Genomic DNA, 16,947 nt, shown 5'->3' with positions numbered 1-16,947 from the left:
GCCAAGAGTTTACCAGTTTTATTTCAAAATGTTGCTGTCTGAATCTGAGAAGTACATATTCAGTTTCTTTCACTAAATGTATTATTGAGGTCATTTTTGGTTTTCATGAGGTCTTTAGTGACCGAATTGGTAGGTGTCTGAGAGGCCAGGAGGTCCAATCTTTTCAACTCGTTTTGTTCTCTTGTTTCTTCTTGCTTTTTGTGTATCCAGTGTGATATTATTCTTACTCTCACAACAGTTTTTGCAGTTTCCCATACGTTTCAGGATGTTATTCCAGGAGTGTTATTGGTTTTGAGTAACACTTTGTGTCAGTGAAGTAGTGGGAGAAATTCTTTGATTTTAAATAATGAGCTATTGAAGTGCCATCTGGGGGGAGGATGGGGTTGGTGTTCTGTCAGGAAACTAATACTGATGGTCAGAGATAATGCTTTGGAAGAATAAAATACATTGTTTTAATGTGAGTAGTCCTGTTTCAGTATTCTTTATTTTACTCCTGTAATGAGCAGAATCCGGTTAATCGCATAACCTCTCACCAGTCCCCAGCAAATTTTTAAAAATATCTTCAGTTTTTAAAATTCATATTATGAAGTTACTATGAACAACTTTACATAACTTTTGTTTTTAAAAGGAGAGCAGCCCATCTAGCAGTCTGAGGGACAAATCTGTGTTTGGTGGACTGCATAGTGCAACTGTACTGGCCCGAATAGAGCCAACTGTAAAGTTTGGTGGAGGAGGAATAATAGTCTGGGGCTGTTTTTCATGGTTTGGGCTAGGCCGCTTAGGTCTAGTGAAGGGAAATCTTAATGCTACAGCATACAATCACATTGTACAGAATTGCGTGCTTCAACTTTTTGGCAACACTCAGGGGAAAGCCCTTTCCTGTTTCAGCATGACAGTGCCCTCAGGCACACAGTGAGGTCCATATACATTGGGTTGCGAGTTTGGTGGGGAAGAACTTAGACTCAACCCCATCAAACACCTTTGAGATGAATTGGAATGCCGACTCCAAGCCAGACCTACTGCCCAACATCAGTGCCCAACCTCACTAATGCTCTTCAGGCTGATGGAAAGAAATCCCCGCAGCCATGTTCCATAATCTACTGGAAAGCCTTCCCAGAAGAGTGGAGGCTGTTACAGCAGCAAAGGGGAGTCTTACTCCATATTAACGCCCATGGTTTTGAAATGAGATGTTCAACAAGCACATATAGGTGTATATAACACCACCCAATAAATGGTGAAATGCTCTCCTTTACCAGGCATACTAGAGGAAACAGATGAGACAATAGCTGATATTACTGCATTATACTCATGAAACACACAACACATTTTCATTTCACTTTAATAAAGATTTATTAAACATAAAGGTAAACATCAAATAGTAAGTTTAATCTGTACAACTTGTTTGTGAATAGTCACAATAGTCGGTTTCAAAGTTAATTTTAAAGGAAAGGGATAGTGGAAATCACACCGGAGAAATATCCCCTTTTGACAGAAGTCTTCAGTATTAAATGCAACAAGCAATGTGCCAAAATTCATAAGCTGCTTCTGCAGCAAACTAAGTGGTTGAAAACACAATATAATGAGCATATTCAGAAAAGAACTGCACTCAAATGATTTTACTTAGATGAGACTACAAGATTCACAGGTGTTTACTTATTTCCTCTCTGAGTGAAATGGTGCCATGTTCTGATGGCTTTCTAAGACCAAACTCCATTCCACCAGTATACAAGCTAACAGGTGAGGAACTACCAATAAGAGCCAATTACGCTATCTTCAGGTCAGGTATTAATTTAGTACTTAATTTCTGGAACAAATTAAAAAAGTAATATACCTTCCCTAGAAAACATTATTACTTTTAATACATATTTTCTGAGCATAGTTGCGTAATCACTTTGATTTACACACCTGTTTGTAGTCCACATGGCTGAAACAAGATTGCAATCAATTTCTATTTAAATCCTTACCTAAATACAAATTCATTGAGCAGAATTTCATAATTAAATCATTCACAACTTATTTTGCTAATTGCCAGGAAACTAGTAACTACTTGTGATAGAATAATGAAAAGGCTGCTAAGAACACAAAAATTCAAGAGTTACCTTGAACCCCAAACATTAAAATATTTCTTTCTATTCTCTCTCCTCACACTTCCAAGGACACAGTGGACCTCATTCACGAAACGTGTACGATCACAATTGATCATAATTTTTTTCTTATCTGTGTTCATGGCTGTTTCCTTATGCTAAGCACACGAACTGGGTTGCACATAAAATTTAAAAACAGTCAGCATTCATTATCTCGTACACATTCATTATCTCGGATATTCACAGAAATGTGTCATGAATCCCATATAGGAACATTTTAAAGAACAAAAGTAACGATAATTTAAGAAAAGTTTTGTGAATGAGGCCCATTGTGTACTAAGCAACTTGACGCTTAAGAGAAGATTCTAAGCTTAATGTAATGCAGTATTTACTGCTTAGACTGTCAGTCAGTCAGTTGATATCATTAAAAGAAATATAAAAAGCGCACTGCTATAGCTGTAAAATAGCCGTACAATTTGCTGTTATTTCATGCTGTACATGTGGTCAGGTCGATCTTCTACCTGGTTAGGTGTCTAACTGGCACCTACCTCACTGTACAATTGCACCATTTCATTTTACTCTGAATTTTAGGTTAAAACTTCCTGAATTATTGGTGAGTGGCTTCTGGATGATTTGATTTTACTGCATACAGCTTACAGCTATCAGAAAGAATCATTTAAATGGTAAAAAATGCTGATCAAAACAGGTTTGCATAGAAAGGTCATGGTCAGAGGTATGTGTTTTTCCACCTAAAATTTGGAGAAAGAGAGAGAGAAATAAACTGATTATGTTTTTTTAAACAATAATTCAGTAAATAACTTAATTAAATTTTTTTAAATAAAGATAAGGATATTTTAGACCAGCCCAGTGCTGGAGACTCACCAGACCAAACCCATCACACTACTTTAATGGCTTCAAGCTGTGGCTGCTGTTTGCCTGGTGATAAAGAGAATAGCAGGTCACAGGAGTGCATTTCTCATCATTTACTTGCTTAGCGAACACTCTTACTGTGAACAAACTACACTGCTTATTTAACATCCATTTATACAGCTAGAAATGTAGAGATGCAAATAAAGTACATTCCTCAAGAGTACAATAGCAGTGTCCTACTTAGGATTTGAACCTGCAACATCTACGGTGCAAAGCCACCCCATTAACGGTACTGATGCTCATACAGATGAAACAGTGGAAATGAGTTTTTCTAATACTCAGTCATATGTTTCAAACCGCTAGAAGGAGGCACCCAACTGAGCAGAGGTGGCGCTCTTGTGCAATTGGGCAAGGGAGATCATGCTGAAAGAATCCCCTCCCTTCGAATACGTACGGCTGAGCTGACGGCCAGCCAAAGCAGATCTTGGGAGAGCGGCTGGACCACTGCATAATTTAAATGGCTTCTTACCATTGGGCACCAAGGGCTCATTCACTTCTTCTTCGGATCCATCAGAGGTAGCGGACCCCTTCCCTGGAAGAACAGGAAAGGTGCTTAATCAGACTCATTTCCTGCACACACATTAAATCTGATAAAATCATTTCTTCGTGCATTTTCATACTCAAAAGGCAGTGAACATTACCAGAATCATCTGATCCCAAAGAGCCGTTTGATCCTTTTGTCTCCGATTTTACTTCTGAAAAGCAGTGAAATACATTAAATGGCAGTGTTCAATAGCGTATTCTAAATCCTTCAATGCCTTCCCAAAAATGTTTTTGTGCAGATGTAAATTCTGTCAGTGGACTCACTTACCTGGACTGGGTATTGTAGATTCACAAACTAGGCCATTTCCTGTGAGAAACACAAAAGCGGCAATCCTGTTTAGGGCTAAACCACATCGTCTAAATATCCCTTGACAATCACTTAATATTTCTGTAACTTCCACACAGAGGAGGGGTTCCAACTAGTGCTTAACATCTGCAGTACAGTAGAAATGACTCACCATTCACTGCCAATGGGCACAGAGGTTGGTTCAGTCCATTCACATGAGCTTGGGCAGCTAAAAAGACAGTGGCATAACTCAGGAAGGTTCCAGATACTTTGTTATTCTTTGTTGCCTCTTAACCATTTTTTTTTTTAATCATGTAGAATTTGCTCTCAGGGCTGTCTTAGACATCTTGTGGACACAGAACTGATCGAAAATGATCGCCAACATGTCTGGTAGTTAAAGGTATTCACCTTGTCACTCTTATCTTTCAAAAATGTTACTGAAAATATGATTAAATATAAGAGAATATGAGAATATAAAAAAACGCAATGTTAAAAATATGACTGGGTGCAGAAGTCCCACCTTTTTCCTTTTCAGTATTTTTCTTGCGCAGAAAGTACAGGCCCACAGCCACCGCCGCCAAGACGATGAGCAAAACAACAACGCCACCAACAATGGCGCCTGTGTTGTCACCGTCACAGTTATGGCACTTTCCATCTGCAACACACAAACAGGCAGCGTCGGTTGTAGAGCTGCAGATAGACAGCGTGGAAAAAACTTCCATTCAAACTGATCATTACTCTCAACCTACTTTCATTCATTTACCCTGATGAACTACTCAGCGAATAATTTACTAAGTACTCAACACCATCAGATATAGCCAGTTCTCCTCAATTACACCATTAGGAGAACTAAAAAAATTTTTTTTATTTTTTACATGGGTTTGTTAATCCTTGTTAAGGAAAATGAATGAAAACAGGTCCAGACCAATGACCAGTGAGTTTAAAGGAAAGTTTTCCTCCCTGACTACTTTCGCTCCACAACCGTCGCTGGAAACAGGAGTTAATAAGCATCAACCACACAAGCCCTGCGGGTTGGTTCACATCTTCAGACACTTTTCATGTGTATGAATGCACTCCATGGGCTGGTATTGTGCCAACAGAGATACAAACGTAGAGGAAGGCAAAAGGTCTTGGGTTGACTCCCCTGCCAATTAGTTTTAGATTTTAGCTGAAATACTGGGACATGGATCCATTCAGCTTTGAAATCATACTGATCCATGAAGAAGGTGCATTGATAGCGGTCACAGGAAGCAGCCTGTAAAAATGGGATAATTGACATTGATAGGCCAAGATTACCCCAGGATTCTTCGATCGGACTCTGCAGGGTTCGGTGGTGGATTCTGCAACTGTACTTTGAGGTGTCTGATGCCTTGATCTCCAGCGACTTCCTCAGCTGGTACGTCTCCTTATGCTCTCCATTGGGTCTCACCCCCGAAGAGGCGACCCCGTCCGATTCGGCCAATGGCGCACCGTCCTTCAGGATGTTTACCGACACATCTTTGGGGTAGAATCCGGTGGCCAAACACACCAGGGTGCGGTAGTCAGGGCTGGTGGACTTCTTTGAAAAAAGATGTACCTCAGGACGAGCTGTGAAAGAGGAGGAGGAGGAGGATGAGGAAGAACAGAGTGAGCTCATATAACAGAAGCTGATGGAATGGTATGATCCACATTTCATGACCCTGGACCTCATTATATCGTGTCTGGCTGTTCAATTCAATGTTATGTTGTGTAGTGCTTTTTGCAAAAGCCTGTCACAAAGACGCTTTACAGAGAGCAGAAGGAAAATGGGGCAGGAACCAGGCCTGGACTTCCAAAAAGCAAGCAAGCAAGGTTAAAACTTCCTAGTGAGGAGAAAAAACCTGCAGCATGGATCACCCTGTCAAGGCGCTGCTCTAGTGTGTGAATGGGCACCATGGCTTAGGGTAAATTCTGACTATGCCAGTGCCAACTTTGGCTGGTAGCCCTGCTGGCTGACACACTATTGCCAATGGCATTGCCAAAGATTCGAGTGAAGCCACACATCTTCCAACGACAAGCAAATTTCTCTGACTACTGACGCTGCCTCCATTTACCTTCTACGAGAGGCGATTCTGCGCACCTGCAAGGCACACTGGGATAGCTGGCGACGCGAGGCAAGCCGGCGAAGCCACCGGAAGTGATGGGGAACACGGCGCGATAACCAATCAGATTAAAGATGCGCCGTGTAAACTGTCACCCCAATTCAAATTTTATTACGACCAATTATGGGAGGATGTGTGGCTCCACCCTTAGGGAGGATTCAGTCAGCTGAGATCCATGACTTAGTGCTCTCTAGCTCCCCCTGCTGCACGTTAAGCAACTTTGCTCTACCTTTACAACTTGGCATCAACTTCTGTCTAGTGGGCCATTGGCTAAACATTACTTACAGAAAGTTTTGAAATCTAGCTCTTGGTACTTCAGAAATTTCTCCAGCCAGTGCACACAGTCCGTCTGTAGATAACCCTTGGTGTACTGGCTGAGGATAGGCACGTTGTCCCATTTCTTCTTGGTGGATTCAGCTGCGCGGACAGGGGCCACCCACGCCATGTTCTCACTGTCGAAGGACAGGAAGTTCTCGCCATCATAGCCGTACTGGTCAAAACCCTCTTGAAACTTCAGCTTGCCATCAGTTGTCTTTTCCACCCGGCAGCCATGCATCCACTGTAGAATATGGACATCTGGATCTGGAGAGGAATGAGGCTGTTAACCCATTGAAGAGTGTTTTTTTTTTTTTTTTTTTTTTGGAAAGTTTTTTAATTTTTTTTCAAAATTCTGAGTCAGTGTTCTAGAATTCCGCTCCGCTGCTTTCAAATTACCAGCAGTGACTGTTACATCAGCATTAAAATGTTTAGTTAAGAACAGGGGCGACATAGCTCAGTTGTCTGTCAGTCGGAGGGCTGCTGGTTCGATCCCCTGCCCTGGGCGTGTCAAAGTGTCCCTGAGCAAGACACCTAACCCCTAATTGCTCCCAACAAGCTGGTACCTTGCATGGCAGCCTTTCACCGTTGGTGTGTGAATGTGTGAATGAGAGGCATCAATTGTAAAACACTTTGGATAAAAGCGCTATATAAATGCAGTCCATTTGCCATTTACCAACACTGAAATCACATAATTGCAACATCACACCGTAAAGGGCTAACACAGCCTTCAATGGACATCGTTTGAAAAATAACAGCACGGCATGAACACAGCAACCTGACAATGCTCTAGCCTCATTCAGCCGTGTTTTCATTCATTTACACCAGTGATGGAAGCAAGAGAATGGACTCCTCAAAACATGGCTGGTCTGTGCAGTCTAATATTTTGGCTGTACAGCCACAGACTTTATTTAAATTCTGCGGAAGCATCACGATTTTAACTAGAAGGAGCATCCGATATACATTATTTTATAAAAGAAAAATGATAATGATAGTTAATACACCACTCAACTCACACTTTAGTTAGATTCTGCTATATATGTGTTAATTGTAAAACTCTTCTTTTTCCCCCTTCTGTCTAATTTCTGTCTCGGAATGCCCAATCACATTTACAGTCCTGCTCCGATCTACAGACTCCTTGGTGAAAATCAGTGGAGCAGACACCTCAGAACATGTGTTTTTGTCCTTAAATTTGACCAAAGGAAAAGCTATTTTAGCAATTGTTTTAGCCATTTTAGAGTTTAGCAATTGCTAAAAGTAACTCACCAACCTGGGTTTGTGAAGAAACGAGAACACACCACGTCACTGATGCGAAGCACCATTCAGCTACTTGAGTGCTAACAGCTCCCCCTAGTGGAGAATATTCAGCCTGCTAAATCTAAGTGTGTGTGAGTGTGTTTGTGTGTATGTGTGCGTGTGCGTGTTTGTGTGTGTGCGTGCGTGCGTGTGTGCGTGTGTGTATGTGTGTGTATGTGTGTGCATGTGTGTCTGTGAGTGCGTGTGAATGAGAGTGTGTGAGTGAGTGAGTTACAAACCAGGTCCACGAGGTGCTTCACATATAAAAAGTGCAATTCTTGTGTTCATTTGCAAATGAAAGTTAAGGAGGAATGTTGATTTTCTCTGTCTCACCTGATTTGTTCTGGTGCATGCGTTCCATCAGGATTTTGACGTTGACGTCAAACCACTGTTCCTTGCTCCTGCGGGACTGTGTGCCTTTCTCCCAGTAGTCTTTCTCGTTATGTTCTTTCATCCATGTTTGCAACGGCTTCTTGACCTTTTCTTCGCTGTTGTAGATGTCAATCGGCCTGTCGTCCAGAATTCCCATAGCGGCGAACTGATAGACTCCTGGTTGACTGATGGGCTTTGAAAGGGCGGTGTAAATGTAATGAAGATTGTGAATCTCTGGTGGGGAGACAAGCAGAGATAGTGACTGCCATTAGCTGACGCGTCATTTTGATTCCCAAACATTACATTACATTTATTTAGCAGACGCTTTTATCCAAAGCGACGTACAAAAAGTGCATTTCATGGTCATAGACAACTGCTGAACACAGGTTCACTAAGGTACAATACTTATTTTGTACAGCTATTTCTAGCCAAGAACACAGTTTAGTTCACACAGTGAACACTATTCAGACCTAACCTCTGCAAAGCCAACTAGGCAGAAGAATAAGCTACAGTATTAGGACAAATACAAATTTACCAAAAATACCAAAAAGTGCTGGGATGGGGCAACATGTAACAAGTGTCATGAAAAAGGGGGGGGGGGGGGATTTAGAGTGAAAATATACAGCGTGGTGGTGGTTAGTCTAGGTATAGTCTGAAGAGATGAGTCTTCAGGCCACGGCGGAAGATGGGTAGTGAGGGGGAGGTTCGGAGAGCGACGGGGAGTTCGTTCCACCACTGGGGAGCTAGGGTGGAGAAGCTCTGTGATCCCTTTGGGCGGGTGGGAGGGGTTACAAGGCGCCCTGCTGCCGCAGAGCGGAGTGGTCGAGCAGGCACATAGAATCGAGTCATGTCCTGCAGGTAGATGGGGGCTGTCCTGTTGGCAGCAGTGTAGGCAAGGGTCAAACCACTTTAGCGCAAACCACACCCCGTAGTTGCAACAAACGTTCAAAATCGATTTTGTTGGTCAACGCGATGAGAGCGCTGATTGGCTGATCAAAATGACAGCTTGCTGGCAACTACAGGGTGTGGTTTGCATTAAAGTGGTTTGGGAATCGAAATGATGCTTGGCTGACAGATCTGCCCAGCAATTTATCACCACCTCTGCGTCAAAAAAACAATCCTCAAACAGACTAATCTAACTGGAGTACATCTGGTCCTTATGAAACAAACATCACATGTGAAATTAAAATATTGACATTGATAAAATTTCCCACGTGAACTGGACATTTTCATGTGGGATTGGCTTTTTTCATATGTGAATTAAAATTTCCACATGTGAAAAGAAAAAAGGCTGCATTGAGTCATTTGCATCTTCACATTTTGACATGTCACTGACTTCTGAACTACAAATTCCTGTGAGAACAAAACATGTGACTTGAAATAACATAGGTTACATGTGTACTCTTCAAATGTTGGGCGCCCACGTGTGGTTTCTGAACATGTGATTTTCCGTAAGGGTGTCCCTTAACATTGAGAGACCAGTTCAAGCAAATGCTAGGCTTTATCCGTTCTTATTTAACAAGATAAACCTTTTTGGTCCCCAGAATGTTCCTGGAATGTTTGAATAAATGTTCCAGTGGTGTTTTTACCTGGTTTCATATTGTCTCTTTAACATTGTTGACAATCTTCAAGGATGAATCCTTGACAGGTCACAGTGTATTATTCAGATGTATTCATTTTATTTTATTTTATTTTTTAAGAATTTGACTTGTGTATAGTATTGTGTTCCATTTTAATATTTTTGTAACATTCTTAAATGCAACACATGATGCCTGCCATTATTTTTTTCACAACTATACACATAATTTTTTGGTCGTTGTGATTTCCAGTTCATTAAATACGTTGCTTCAAATTAATGGCTTCAAAATTAATACACATTCTCAAACATGTATCTACACGAAAGCAACAGCAACAACAGTGCTGATGACAAAATTACCCCTCAGGAAAGCGCGTGCGAAAGTCAGCACTGGATGTGCACGCCCACCCTCAGTAGTTTGCAGGTAAGTGCCATCTGCCGCGCGCATTAATCTCAATGCTATCACGACGCGGAAACGATGATCGGTCCAAACTGTCCGCCGCGCACTAGAAGAGACAAGACGGACTCGACGAGCTACGCGGTGAAGTTCCTCACAACTCGACCACTATGAAGTGTACACAGTACTACATTCTAGTTGTATCTATAATAGACATGTTGTTGTTTTAATCTTTTTTTGCAGATATGTCCCTGAATAATAAGTCCCAAAATATGTGCACCGGATTTGAAACAAAAACATTTGTCCAGTCTGGGAGGCACAGGTTTAGGCCTCACTGCTGCCTTTTCTGTCAACAAATCCGTTTTTTCTGCTCTCTCATCCTCACACTTCTTTCACTTCTGTCCATCTTTATAGTTTCTTTAGGCGTCTCTAGAAGGAGGTTGTTTACACGTTTACTCAGTTTTCATGTAGGCCATTGCCGCATTCCTACCATAACGTATAACCGCACCCATGCACTCTCTGAACAGATAAAGCCGCAAATTACGTGACGTCACTTAATAACACGCCTCCACCTCTAGTTAAGAACAACACCTTCTGTGACTTTTAACACAGCCTGTGTTAAACAGTCTCCATTTGTAACACATAAAGTGTGTTTGTATATCAACACGTTTTTTAGAGTTCATATCCTGATCGTGGCAGTACAGTACCCTGGAAAAGCCAATATCTGTTGTGCTCTGTAAATGCTTGGATAACAGGGATTATTTTCCTATCAGAATTTTACTCAAGATTTCAAATACCACGAGTAGTAAACGGCAACATACATTTGCCTTGTTCCAGAATCCACGTTCCCAATGGTTTCTGTCAACATGACACCTGAGCTTCACACAACAACGAACAGCCCATGAACTATGGACTCAGCGAAGTGGTTTCGTAGTTACACATCAAAGACATAAAACTGAAGCCTTACTGTTGCATTGTCTGTAATTCTGATAAGTTTCAAGACTCAAAGTACAGATCAGCTTTCAAAGTCCATCAAGTTCCCTTAAACAGAACGATATAGCCTACAAAGATTAGTCGGTGGATGTAAAACACAGTTCATGAATTTTAATAAAATGGGTACTTGATTGTATTTATTTATGGACTTTTTATATTACATTAACGAACTTACTTCATAATTTGAGCCATTTTCTACAGGATACTCCAAATAAAATTCTAACTTTGAAAACAGTCAACACTGTCAATGTTGTGGTTCACGATCAGATATTTATCATTCTTGTTAGTTATTCAGCCTAAACGTGCCTGGGCTAGTGAGAGCTGCTTATGTAAAACTTCCTCAGAGAATTCAAGGGCTATCAAAAGCAATAGCTATCGATTCACACTTTCTTAGCGATAACTGTTTCAGAACGCTGCTGTAAAATTAATTTATCTAAACAGGAGAAAACCCACAAAAAGTCGTCTTTTTTGTCTAGACCGTGTTTCAACAAATTAACTCGTGACCTTCATTTGCTAAATGTCGTACGAAATAGGCTACATTTTCAAAGTTTAGGATTTTGGTATAACCTACAAAAAGTAACACGGATATTTTTTTAGGTTAATGCTTTGCTTTCATTTCATTTCAAGGCTTTCTGATGTCTGCAAAAGACACTGAAAAACTAAAGATAGGCCGATAAATGGACGATCAGGCATTAAAGCTGCGCTGCACCAAACTACTCCACACTAATACGTTAATTAAAATTAACGTAAAGCCAAAAGCGTGCGCACTCAAGAAGCAATTTAGATAATTTATTTAGCAATTTTAGTTAATCAATCCGATAACATTTACGTAAGACTGGTTTCAACATGTGTTATACGATATAAACGCATTAATTGGCCTAAACGTCGTATATCAATACATCCGGTCACAAGTGCGCAACAATGGGTAGGCTATATGTATATGTCCAAAAGTAGTACACAATGAGTAAATTTCTTCTGTAGCATTCTGATAAATCATTTCGATACGGATGGAGAATATTTTTAAAGTAAAAGCTTAGTTTTAGGTCTAAAATGGAAAACATCGTTATGTTTCACTTTCGTTTTTGTCGACTTACCGCCCAGAACAGTGCCAAAAACACAGAACAGCGTTAGGATAATCTTCAACTTCATCTTCGCACCAATTTCCCAATCCATAAACCAAGGAAACAGTACAGAGTGGGGACTTGAGTGTTTCCGAAAAGATACGAAAATTATTTTCCCGTCCGATCCAGGTAGGTTATATAACAGACAGACAGCCTCGTCCGATCTTCAGTTACACATCCGCGTTATGACTGCTAGTTCTCCGCTTCTGCAGCAATATGGCTAGCCTATATCCAATCAAACGCAGTTGTATACGCGCGACAGTAGTTGTCAGGCGAAAGTCCCAGACAGAGGTTGGAACCTGTTGTTGCGGTTAATATGCACGCGGAAGCGCATGTACTTATCGAATGTTTTAGAGTTGTACTAGGCCTATATCAAAATGGTACTGATATATACCAACCCTATATAGTGGCGTGTTAAAGTCGGCAGAATACAATGGACACAGTTGGACAAACGGCCCTACTTAGATCTACAGGACAAATTCATTAAAACCAGTGGAGAGCTTTGGAGAGGCTGTGCGTCCTCTGTTGTCGTTGGTTGGTCTTTTTTGTTAATGGAAAGAGGCGGTGATAGAGTGACACGCCACCGAATTTTCAGAATAAACGAAATAGATGTACATTAGCCGAACTTACCTTTTATTGAAACTGATTTTAAAAAACCCTCCTGTTATGATCTTTTGCATATTTCAGTAACCCCCTACCTCAGAGAAACCCCACCAATATACCAGCACAACAAGACTCCCAGAGTAGACTTGTTTGATGATGCTATACAAAAAAACAATGTGTTTATTTATTATTCAGTTGTTTCTGCAATTCTGTAATATTACATACACATTGTACATGGAAAGAACATAGACAGGTAAACCAACAAAAAAAAAAAAACAAACAAAAAACTACAATGTCTGCAGGTTTTTGTGGTTTCCTGTCAAATCAGCAGGTAATTTGGTCTTTGGAAATAAAGTCAGTTAGTGACTTAAATTAAGCTCTTAGGTTTTGAAACACACCAGAACCCAGCAGATCCTGTGGCCATCCAGGATTTGAGTTTCACCCTATTTTTACCCAGAAAATCCATCTTCATCTGTCTTTCCCACTCTCTGTCTTTCTTTCCATTTTTCTCTATCTCTTCCATACATTCATCCGTTCATCTTCATCAACCTTTTTATCTGGGTTCTTTCTATGAACTTTTCCTTTCAACATATTTCTTCTTTCTATCTTTAATGTTATTCTTCCTTTTTACTCTCCCACGTTTTGCCATTTCCTGTAGTTTGTTCTTCCCTCTCTCTACCTCTCACTCTTTCTTTCTCCTCTTTTCATCCTTTCTTTCCAACCTGCTGATGAACGAGACCTGCTCTATGTCATCTTATTTTCAGACCCAGCTAGTGATCTATTTAACCCTTTGTTTTTTTTCCAGTAAGTTTATTCAAAATTCTACGTCGGTGTTCTAGAACTCCGTTGCTTTAAGTTACCGGCAGTGATTGTGACATCAACATTAGAACGTTCAGTTAAGAACATTCTAATCACATATCTGTGATCTCACACCTTGAATAAGCCTCCACTCTCTGACCCCTCCGCTTCTGCCCCACCGTAACCCCGCCCCTATTTCTTACCCCCCCATCCTCTTTCTCTCCTCGTCTGTCCCTCACTTTTTCCCAAAACGGAACCCGAATCCCCCTTTCTGTCTGTTGATGGCCTGAAGACCCCCTGCAATGGACGTCAGAGCTTTGGTCTTCTCTGCCCCTTCTCCTTCTCCTACCGCCATATGGGGACCAGTCTCCAGGGGGCGCTCTGGAAATTGACCCACGGACTTCCTTAACCAGTCCTCCCTCCGCGCCCTCTTGGTGTCCTCCTCCTCCTCTTCCTCGTCGTGCTCCAGGGACAGACCGTCGCTCTGCCCGTTAGGCTGCAGCACTCCAGACGGGTCCCGTGGCATCCAGGCTGTTCCAGGTAGGCCGAGCAAAGCCTGGAGCCGGAGTAGGGCGTCCTCCCAGCCAGGGTGCTCCACACTGGGCCGGACTGGGGCTGTGAGGCCCGGCAGGGGAGCCAGCAGGGCGACAGAGAGGAGAGAGAGTGTCCGTAGGGAGAATCCAAGGTGGAAGGCAGCTGGTGTCATCTGTTAGCTCGAAATAAAAGTGAATAAATGAATAAAAATAACAGGCAGACAGGAGTGGGTTCATTAGGCAAGATCTGAGAAATTCATCCATTCCACATTTTATGTATGTAGGACTCTAACTTGTAAGGAGACCAGCTGGCCATTAGAAACTATTCCAAATGGAAAGTTTGTCAACTCACAGGTAATCTCCTCTGTTAAACGCAATTACAATAATATTAATGTCTTAAATATACACCCAATTTTTCATATTTATAACGGCACCAAGTAGAAATTTGGACACAAATTCTCCACTCAGGGTCACACACGTACATACGCACTCACGCGCACACACGCATGCACACACAAACGCACATATACACTCACGCACGCACGCACGCACACATACTCATGCATGCACGCACACACAAAAAATGCAACTGAACAACCAGATACACTGACACAAGCATACAATCACACAGCTATGTAAATGTAATCAAACGTAATCTCAGGGAAACACATTGGACGTAGTATTAAAGTCTTAAATGGAAATTTTAAGGAAGACTATGCAGCCAATTATTCACATTTATAACTGCATCAGTAGAAATCAGAACACAAATACACACATGGGGTCTCACGCACGCACATGAATGCTTGCACGCACTTATACTCACGCGCACACACACACACTCACGCGCGCACGCACACTCATGCATGCACACACTCATGCACGCACGCACACAGATGTGCACATGAACAACCGGACACGCTGACAGGAAAGCATACACACAAGCAAACAATCATGCAGCCATGTAAACATCATCAAATATAATCTCCCCAGGGAAACACATAGGACACAATATTAAAGTCTTAAATGGAAATTTTGGACACTTTCAGAAATATAATGCTGAAATTCTCATTTTCAAGAAATATTTCTTATTCAAATTTAATCCATGTGTAGCTATTTATCTATTATTTTAAAAGACACTATTTAAAAAATGAGAAACAATTCAAATACAAAAACAACTAATTCCCATGCATACAAATAAGGAAAAGACATTTGCAACAACAACAAAAACAACAAAAAATTCTTATAAAGGTTAAACAGATCACCACAAAGACACAATTTAAATTACCTTGTAGCGTTTTCAGAACTTCTTTCCCTTTATTTTGGTACCCACTCTTTAAATACCCCGTTGGATTCATCTTCCAAATTGGCTGACAGGTTTGGCCCGTGGTGTCTGATTGGACGGATGACCCTTCTGACGCACAAGTCATTGCTGTGATGGCACCAGCATTCTTCAAACTTGGAAACAGCACTGATTTGAGTGATCTAAGTGGCCAATTATCATGGGTGACCGTGAAAAGATTTCTTGGGTGGTTTTTTTTTTTTAAATCACAGAGGTCATGTTTCCATTGATAAGTTCATCTCTAAGGGGGGAAGCAAAACCCAGTGTAGACATTCTATTGTGAGTGTGAACCTCGCCTGTTCATTTTTACCAGCCGTCCTTCATGACTGTGTCAGACTGGAATGTTGTGAAAGCAAAAATCGCATTTTCCTCGTGAGAGGAATTTGCGGGGGGGGGAAAAAAAACGTTTTTCTAGTATTTCCCCTTGGCAAAGACAAATCCTGCACACAGTCCTCATTCTGAGAAGAGAGGTCTGGTAAAAAAAAAAAAAAAAAAAAGAATTCATCATTTTGCATAATTCAATCACTAACATTTTTCTGAGAGATTAGCACACATTGAACGCTTTAGTACATTAACACTGCACTGAGTGAGAGGGTTAATACAGTACATACGCACTGACTGACTGGACTCTACAGGACATAAACACTGCACTGAGAGAGAAGGTTAATACAGTACACTGACTGACTGGACTCTACAGGACATAAACACTACACTGAGTGAGAGGGTTAATACAGTACATACGCACCGACTGACTGGACACTACAGTACATTAACACTGCACTGAGAGAGAGGGTTAATACAGTACACTAACTGACTGACTGGACACTACAGTACATTAACACTGCACTGAGAGAGAGGGTTAATACAGTACACTAACTGACTGGACTCTACAGGACATTAACACTACACTGAGAGAGAGGGTTAATACAGTACATAGACACTGACTGACTGGACACTACAGTACATTAACACTGCACTGAGAGAGAGGGTTAATACAGTACACTAACTGACTGGACTCTACAGGACATTAACACTACACTGAGAGAGAGGGTTAATACAGTACATATGCACCGACTGACTGGACACTACAGTACATTAACACTACACTGAGAGAGAGGGTTAATACAGTACATACGCACCGACTGACTGGACACTACAGTACATTAACACTACACTGAGAGAGAGGGTTAATACAGTACATACGCACCGACTGACTGGACACTACAGTACATTAACACTACACTGAGAGAGGGCTAATACAGTATATACACACTGACTGACTGGACACTAGAGTACATTAACACTGCAGTGAGAGAGGAAATGAAAAAAACGTAACTGAGAGGTAGACCAGTTGAAGGACAGAATGTTGAAGAACGAAAGATAGAGAATTAAGATAGAGAGGAGACTTGGAAAGTTGGTAGTGCAGTATAAATCTGGGAAAGTGGGTAGTGCAGTATAAATCTGTGAAAGTGGGTAGTACAGTATAAATCTGGTAAAGTGGGTAGTACAGTATAAATCTGGTAAAGTGGGTAGTACAGTATAAATCTGGGAAAGCGGGTAGTACAGTATAAATCTGGTAAAGTGGGTAGTGCAGTATAAATCTGGGAAATTGGGTAGTACAGTATAAATCTGGTAAAGTGG

At 41.2% G+C, this 16,947-nt stretch overlaps 2 protein-coding genes across 3 annotated transcripts; both read right to left on the bottom strand.

The window, feature by feature from the left end:
• Positions 1–1,331: 1,331 nt before the first annotated feature.
• On the bottom strand, positions 1,332–12,239 carry LOC118233833 (major histocompatibility complex class I-related gene protein-like). Of its 2 annotated transcripts, none has more exons than XM_035429841.1 (11): positions 12,007–12,239; positions 7,908–8,180; positions 6,249–6,539; positions 5,140–5,430; positions 4,364–4,498; positions 4,016–4,072; positions 3,826–3,864; positions 3,656–3,709; positions 3,484–3,546; positions 2,967–3,020; positions 1,332–2,833 (listed from the first exon to the last, which is right to left on the bottom strand). In XM_035429841.1, the coding sequence occupies exons 1-10, from the start codon at positions 12,083–12,085 to the stop codon at positions 2,980–2,982; spliced, it is 1,323 nt and encodes a 440-aa protein (XP_035285732.1). In that variant the 5' UTR covers positions 12,086–12,239; the 3' UTR covers positions 1,332–2,833; positions 2,967–2,979. The 2 variants fall into 2 exon arrangements, with proteins under 2 accessions (XP_035285732.1, XP_035285733.1); XM_035429842.1 differs by having other exon boundaries at positions 6,249–6,545; positions 12,007–12,140.
• A 604-nt stretch (positions 12,240–12,843) lies between these two features.
• On the bottom strand, positions 12,844–15,773 carry qrfp (pyroglutamylated RFamide peptide). Its single transcript, XM_035430998.1, has 2 exons — positions 15,253–15,773; positions 12,844–14,140 (listed from the first exon to the last, which is right to left on the bottom strand). The coding sequence occupies exon 2, from the start codon at positions 14,138–14,140 to the stop codon at positions 13,670–13,672; it is 471 nt and encodes a 156-aa protein (XP_035286889.1). The 5' UTR covers positions 15,253–15,773; the 3' UTR covers positions 12,844–13,669.
• Positions 15,774–16,947: the final 1,174 nt, after the last annotated feature.

The sequence above is a fragment of the Anguilla anguilla genome, chromosome 8 (assembly GCF_013347855.1).
Source record: "Anguilla anguilla isolate fAngAng1 chromosome 8, fAngAng1.pri, whole genome shotgun sequence".
In the NCBI taxonomy this organism is placed as follows: domain Eukaryota; kingdom Metazoa; phylum Chordata; class Actinopteri; order Anguilliformes; family Anguillidae; genus Anguilla; species Anguilla anguilla.
The sequence above is the reverse complement of the archived record's forward strand: the minus strand, read 5'-3'. Positions and strand labels throughout refer to the sequence as shown.